Genomic DNA, 8,364 nt, shown 5'->3' with positions numbered 1-8,364 from the left:
TAATAGGTGTACCTGGAAACCGGAGAGATTCATTCATTCATTCATTCAAGATACTCGAGATACTACAGCAAAACTCTTAATTCCACTATAAACTCACTATCAGATACCACAGACACACCATGAGTCACCGTATGAATATTATAGTGACTCTTCATCAGGGCTGTACTATAAAATGTTGCTTGAAGAGATGTAATGGGAGTGGAAAGGATAAAAGGATTGATGCAGGAGACTCGGCTTCATAAACCGAGCTGGGAAATTGCCCTCAGCCTATAAATTCCCTCTGCCTTTAGTGTTTGCACGGTCACAAAACTGATTATAAACCATCCAGCCATGCCTCATAACAGCAGTGAAGAAGCTGTGAAGATAGAAACATATAGGCAAGGATGTAGTGGAGGGTGAACCCCACGTAAAACTACTTTACCCACCATTGTAGGCTGACTTAAATATTTATTATATAAATTCATAATATACATCATGATATGCAAGTGATGCAAGATGATGCAAGTTATATGAAAATAGGGTCTTTTAAGAGGGAACATTTTTGTTTTATTTTTGACAGTCATGATTTTCTCAATATATCACACACTGATAGAGATATACAATATATACACTGTCATGTTTGATTATTTTCATGGCATGTTACTGTTTATTTCCACCGAAACACGCGCTGTTATTTTTAGAGTAGCCATAGGACATGACTGTGAGTAAACCCCTGGAGGATGTGTGTGTGTGTGTGTAGTGTGTGTGTGTGTAAGCAGCGTTGACCCATATGGATGTCAGCAGCGTCAGCGGCCAGTGTATGCAAATAATGACGTAATACCGCCGCTGGGCTCGTGCCTGGCACGTGCGGCTCTGACACGAGACAAACGGTCCCCAAATGAAGCAGTGAACCGAGAGAGAGGCGTGAGGAAGGCTTGTTGATTTCATAAAACGGCGATAACACACCTTTGAATTAAAAAAAGAAAGACAGAAAATTGTATTTTTGTCTTTTATTTTATTTTTAGTCGACACTGAACAATAATAAGTGCTAAGATGTTATTCTTCCGCCAACCAATGTAGTTCTTGAGCAGTAGCTACCTGGTTGCCAGGCGACAGATAAGCAGCAATGATTTTCTGTTAGCGCAGTAATATTTAAATTACTGTGATGCGGTCACAGGTTCGTGTTACTTGCTCAGCCAATTAAAACTGACGGTTGGAACTATCCGTTTCACTTAACTTTCCATAAATAGACATATAAATTCGAGAAAATGAGAGGCATATAACAGTTATATGAAGAACAGCTATATTTCCTGTTTTCTGACAGGTAAACTACCCGATTTATTTACAGATTAAACGATATTTTGTGTTAAGAGATGAGAGAGTAGCCCAACTGATGATGCTAACTAGTCTACTCTGAGTCACCCATCTCGCTCTCTCTCTCTCTATCTCTCTCTCTCCCTCTCTCTCTCTCTCTCTCTCTCTCTCTCTCTCCCCGTCTCTGGCACAAACTATCCACACTTGGCATATTTTCATCTCTCCTTGCCGCAGTCTTTGTATTGAGCGGTCGGGTCTGCAGTGGATTTCAGCCCGGTCTCCAGGTGAACCGGGTCCGCAGGGTCCTGTCAGTCCTCCCGGCTGAATATCGACGAGCAGGATGACCACGGTCGCTCCAACCCCTCCTGACATGACAGGTGAGCTGATGCCCTCTCTTTCTGCATTTACACTATTCCCACTAACACATCCTGAATGGGGATACTCCCACACACCTATGCAGTGGTAAATGAAAGAAAGGAGCGAGCTGTAACCTACCAACATAAACAAAAATCGATGTATACTCTCAGAAAATCACTGATTTATGTAACACACACCAGCTGGAGACTATGCATGTATATACCATGTATAGGGAGACTTGAATTTCATATTGTTAAGATTTATGTCAGCCTAAATGGTGCGTAAAGTGAGTTTAGGTGGGTTTACCCTCCAATGCATCCCTGCATCTTCACAGTTAACAATGGGCTGACTGTACCGGATGGATTTATGTATGTTTCCTAAAGCAGCCATGTAATAGAGCAGCTTGATGTCAATGGATAGTTTAATAAAGCGTTGTGTGTCAGTGCCATATGTCATGTACCTCAAGTGAAAAAGCTGCAAGAGCTCATAAAACCTGTGATTCAGCTGATTTTTTTGATGTGTTGTAGTGTCAAGCGAAGATGACGCCAAACACAAGGTGCTGCATAATGGGACATATGGGACTTAACGCAGATTTGCATGTATTTACATATCTAATGAGTGATTTGTGTGTGTGTGTTGAGAGAACACACTGTTCAGCCGTCTCCTGCGTGCAGACAGACATCGGTCGATAGTAGTCCTGCGGTGGCTGAGCGGTTATTTTTCATGTCAGTTTGACAGATTGCCAAAGAAAAACACAACAGTAAGAGGGTGAGTGCTGCACCCAGGAGTCCTGCACCAATAGCTGCTGCTGACATTTGACCCCAGCAGCAATATGGAGACTGACAGAAGATTTATGCAACTGGAACACCACGACAAGGGCTGTGCATGGACAGTGTGTGTGTGTGTGTGTGTGTGTGTTTGCCTGCTTTTGTCAGTGCCTTCCAAATGCAGGAGCCACGTTAACCACTTCAGCTTTCATTGTTTTCTTATTCTATTCTTGCACATAGCTGTATTTTGCCTCGTAGCCAATGTACCGTGAGTCATGTGTGTCTGTTCTCTCCAAAACGCAGCCCTGACTCCGCCCCCAGCGCAGCCGCTCACCAATAGGCATGCGTCTCCCTCGCGGACGCCATCCTATCACAGCAGCCCAGCAGGTAAACGTCTAATCACTCCTAAGCCTTTGATCTGTTGACCGTTTCTACAAATTGGAAATATGACAGCATCTAGAGGAGAAACAAATCTACCAGTTGGCAATGCTACCGGTTATGCTGGTGCCAGGACATCATAATATTTCATTTAAATATTTATGATAGTTGCCTCAGGAGCCAGACCTGCACTTAGCTTATGTGTGCTTGCTTAAAGGCAGACTGAGCAGGATTTTCCCCCTTGAAATAGCACAAACTCATTCAAAAATTATCCTACTCAATCATGACGTATGGCCAATTAGCGTGTTTGCAGAGAGCCTGCTGCCTTCTGCCTGGATTTTCTCATTTCTGAATGTTCGGGACGTTTCTGGGCGTTGACCTTTTGGCAGCAGGTGTGTCCGCCTGCAACAAAAAAAAACATTGCTGAATCGTTTTATATCTAAAAGCCAGGCTGGCAGCTAGCTACCGTTAGCGTAGCTTCGTTGTAGTAGAAAAGCTGATAGCTAACCGGCAGCTACCTGTCCAACAGAAAACAGGCCAACTCCTCATCGCTCTTCATCCCCATCCTCTCCTTCAATACTCTCCAACGGGTGAAAGCCAACAGATTCACTCTCGCTTTGGAATGAGCCTTGTCTGCTCGGTGTTTTGCCTCGCTGTACTTTTTTTTACTGGTTTTTACCGTTCTGGCAACCACAGGGACGAGTGGTCACCTTTGAAAGTTGTGTTTACAAGCCACAAGCAGCAAAATCCTACTCAGTATGCCTTTAACAAACACCCCATACTTAAGATAAAGTATACAAATATGAATGCACAGTGTGTGTGTGTGTGTGTGTGTTTTACCGGTTCGATCCCTGCAACAGACCAACTGTATGTTCTCACAGCAAGCAAGGCAAAATTCTGCCTCAGTTTGATCTCTTGACTTGAAAAATAAGAAAGCAAAATTGCATGATGCAGTGTCAGCACATTTGACTCCACCGCTTGCCACAACAGAAAGCAGCCAGGACTACAGCAAAGCATTTATGGTTGGTGGTTTTAGGTGACATCTTTGTTGACGCTGAGGAATGATAAGAGACTATAGATCAGCGGTTCTCAACATGGGGTCCAGGGACCACCAGGGGTCCTTGATATGAAAAAGACTGAGAATCACTGCTATAGATTACTTGAAACTGCTTCAGCATTATATTAGTTATTCTATCATGCTTGCATTTTAATCTTTTTTGCACCGGGCTTGGCAGCAGCATCACCACCAATGTCTTTGGGGAATTCAGCTTTTCTAATGTTTTTTGTGCAGATGTTAGTAGTCAGTGTTATAAATACCCAATGGACATTTTCCTTGCTTTTGATGGGGGGGAGAAATGTACAGACGCCTGGATAGAGTCTCACTTCACTGCATCAGGCAAATTTCTTATTTTTCCGTCACACTCCATTTGCCTCCTTCTTTGCATGTATTCACGCTGCTGCTAAATGTTTTTCCGCGTTCTGTCTGAACGTAGGGAAAGTGTGTCCCATCAACACCCATGCATCCTGCTCAAGTGTCCTTGAGCAAGATACTGAACCCTAACCAGCTCCAGGGTCCTGACCTCTGACCTCCCTGTAGAGGAGGGGCAAGAGAAAAGATGAATTTCTCCTTGAGGAATCAATAGGGTATCACAAAGTCGCGTCCTAGTGTTTCAGCATACTGCAAAATATACGCACCGGCTTGAGCTACAGCCATCTAACTATAGCTGTAATTGACTTGGGATGGAGATAGGTTACAATGTCCAGTATGTGACAAATTACCTACAATCAGTTGAATTAGATTTGCACATCCCTCTTCATTTTTCCTTCATTTGCAAGGATCCCCGCGGATGGACAGGTTCCAGTTAGCAAAAGAGCGACGGGAGGAGAAAGAGAAGACACAGGGTAAGACTGACTCTCCAGCTGGTGGGGCTGCATGTGGTCTGTCCCTTTCATCTGTCACTGGCACCGCTCACACACACACACACACACACACACACACACACACACACACACACACACTCACTGCATCATATATGGGTGCAGTAATGTGCGTGCGCTGTCTGTTTGCGTGTTAACACGACGCGTGTGTGTGCAGATCTGTCGGAGGTGCTGCGTGATAAGGAGCGCCGCGCGCAGCAGCAGCTGGAGCGCCAGGCCGAGGAGCGAGGGAGGAAGATGGAGGAGCAGAGGAGGAAGGAGAAGGTCCGCAAGACGGCCGCCGAGGAGAAGAGACGGCAGAAGCACGAGGACGAGAAGGTCAGAGGTCGCAGCACACTAATGCCACGTCCACGTCATATCAGAAGAACAGGGTGACGTTAGGGCTGGGCAATATATCAATATTATATCGATATCGTGATATGAGACTAGATATCGTCTTAGATTTTGGATATCGTAATATGGTGATATGGCATAAGTGTTGTCTTTTCCTGGTTTTAAAGGCTGCATTACAGTAAAGTGATGTCATTTTCTGAACTTACCAGACTGTTCTAGCTGTTCTATTATTTGCCTTTACCCACTTAGTCATTATATCCACATTACTGATGATTATTTATCAAAAATCTCATTGTGTAAATATTTTGTGAAAGCACCAATAGTCATCCCTACAATATTGTTGCAATATCGATATCGAGGTATTTGGTCAAAAATATTGTGATATTTGATTCTGTCCATATCGCCCAGCCCTACTTACAACTGAACATTTAGCCCACTTCGTAGAAAATACCGAGATATATATCGTGTATCGCCATTCAGCCTAAAAATACTGAGATATGATTTTTGGTCCATATCGCCCAGCCCTAGGTGACGTGTCGTTGCTGCATCGTGGAAGCGTTCACGTATTTAACTCGTAACGCCCACATCCAAGATGGCAGCAACAGCAGCCTCTTGCAACAACTCGTTACTTTAAAATCATGCGTAAACGAACCGCAGCAGTTATTGCTCACTCTTTGTAAATATAATTGATTGTATTAGTGTGAATATTACTGAGAATTTTAATTTTGTTTACCACCTGAGTTGACACAGTTGACAGTTGACAGTTTTACGTCTACAACAAATTCCACATGTTCAGCTTGAAATTACCACTAGGACGTTAACGTGAGCGTTTTCTCACAGTCGGCAGCTTTTATTTACAGTAAATCCAATATGAGCATCATCACCCTCCCCCTCCCCCTCCTCCAAATCATCCTGTTTGTCCATTCCTCTGTTCCTTCTACTCTTTCGGCTTATCTCTCCATCCTCGATCAATGAATCACTTCACTCCTCCCACTTCTCTCTTGTTCACATTCACAAACATAAACTTGGAAACTAGATCATAGAAATAACACTGGAACAATTGACTTCTGTGTATCACTTTCCAGCAGTGAGCAGCTCTTGGCTCTGTGCCGCTGAATTGATGGTGAAGCCATCCATAACCGAGTCAATGCATTTTCTGATACAGAACACAGTTCCTGCTCTGGTTATGCTGAGTTTAAGGAAAAAGGAAGCGATTAATGCTGTAGCTCAAATTAATTTGTATCAGCCGAGTAATCGCATGCAATTAGCTGAAGCGTGCAAGGTTTGGCTGATTCACTGCATTGGACTTAAGGTCACGGTATACTTGCTGCAGGGATGAATTTTAGCAGGTTGGTACGAACAAAAAGAGGACATGGTTGTGGAAAAAAACAAAAAGCCACATCGTCCTCTGAGTCCTCAGTGTGAACAGGCTTGCTGGTCGAGTCGAATTCTTCACACACCAGCCTGCTTGTCTGTAATTGGTCTAAAATATCATGTGATTGGAAATTTTCGACTGTGTTTCTGTTTTAGGGGAAGTTTGACTTTGTTGAGAACCACTGCCGTTACAGCACTGGTTCAGTCTGGGACTTGGGACCCCTGGGGGTTCACAGATGATTTTGGGCGTTTGTGAGACGATTCACGGAATTTGAAATAATTATTTTCTATAAGCTGTATGTACCTTCCTATACAAATGTATTGTCATGTTTTTACTGCTGGTGTCCAATGCCTTTTCCTTAAGTAGTAGTGAATAGTGGCAGCCTCTACTCTTAATTCCAATAACGAGTGAAGTAAAACAGCCTGAAAAGGGAAAATAAAAATCATCATTTGGTGTCAAAGTTCACCATTCTGCATCTTTAGTGGTGAGTAGAGGTATGAACACCTGACTCAATATAATCTGTTTTAGTGGCCAACATAAATTCACTGCTCACAGTTTGACCTACAGCGTAAGACGTGTCTGTCATGATTTAGTGCTGCAGGGTGCTAAGCAGCAGATGAAGGGTTAACAAGCTCTGTGACAGTCTGGTCCACAGAGGGTTCAACCATTCCGCTCAGAGGGGGGGGTTCTGTGTCTTTATTGATCTGAAGGCTCTATTTGCATGCTAAGATCAGCCCCTCCCCCCTCTCTCTACACACACTCATATGCATAACGTAATGACATAATGATTGGTCAGTCTCTTGGGGCGTGGGGGGCGTGGGGTGGGGGAGCTGAACAATGACATCATCGGCAGCGTGTCATGTGCCGTTTACTGGAACAGGCGGTCAATGTGTCCAGCGCTGTAACAGCACATATTTCATTTACCTCTGAGAAGAAAAGGGCCTTCTGAGAACCTTTAGAGGTTCTGCAGATTATAACCTCAGCAGAACCACAGAAGGTTTCTTAAAAAAAAAAACCTTTACAAATGAATCATGAACCATGACGCTGCTTCCATAAACCTCCAGCCTGCTTTGTTGTGCTGGGCTAAGAGGTGTGAAGAGTCTCAGTGTGTTTCTGCTGTGTTTGTCTCACAGGCTTTGTGTTGGGTTCTGTCATCCGGTCAGTCTGACTTTCCCTCTTTTAATCACAAACATTTTCTGTTCAAATATTTCTGAGAACAGTTACAGTTACTGCTGCAGAGACAGCATGCTGCAGGACTGCTTACAACGTTACTGGGACATATTACAGTATAATATAGTATAGTATAGTATACTATTCTATGCTATACTATACTATACTATACTATAATAGACTATAATAGACTATACTATACTATACTATACTATACTATACTATACTATAATAGACTATACTATATTATACTATACTATACTGTACTACAGTATACTATAATAGACTATACTATACTACAGTATACTATAATAGACTATACTATATTATATTATACTATACTGTACTACAGTATACTATAATAGGCTATACTATACTATACTGTACTATACTATAATAGACTATACTATATTATACTATACTATAATACACTACTATATTATACTATACGATACTATACTACAATATACTATAATAGACTATACTATATTATGCTACATCATATTATACTATAATAGACTATACTATATTATACTACACCATACTATACTATAATAGACTATACTATATTATATTATACTATACTATACTACAGTATACTATAATAGGCTATACTATACTATACTGTACTATACTATAATAGACTATACTATATTATACTATTCTGTAATAGACTATACTATATTATACTATACTATACGATACTATACTACAGTATACTATAATAGACTATACTATACTATATTATACTAT

The 8,364-nt window shown here is 42.0% G+C and overlaps 1 protein-coding gene across 1 annotated transcript in view; it reads left to right on the top strand.

Annotated features, from left to right (window-relative positions):
- Positions 1-1,633: 1,633 nt before the first annotated feature.
- Positions 1,634-8,364, top strand: part of map7d2b (MAP7 domain containing 2b) — a 24,396-nt gene continuing 17,665 nt past the window's right edge. The window contains 4 exon segments of the mRNA XM_071546067.1: positions 1,634-1,670; positions 2,721-2,804; positions 4,632-4,697; positions 4,891-5,051. Of these exon segments, the coding sequence (XP_071402168.1) occupies positions 1,634-1,670; positions 2,721-2,804; positions 4,632-4,697; positions 4,891-5,051 (348 nt within the window).

Source organism: Centroberyx affinis, unplaced genomic scaffold, assembly GCF_046629955.1.
Source record: "Centroberyx affinis isolate AG114_WGS23_722 - 3 ecotype Tasmania unplaced genomic scaffold, CSIRO-AGI_Caff_v1 ptg005106l_1, whole genome shotgun sequence".
In the NCBI taxonomy this organism is placed as follows: domain Eukaryota; kingdom Metazoa; phylum Chordata; class Actinopteri; order Beryciformes; family Berycidae; genus Centroberyx; species Centroberyx affinis.
Note: the sequence above shows the minus strand (reverse complement) of the source record. Positions and strands in the feature narration are given on the sequence as shown.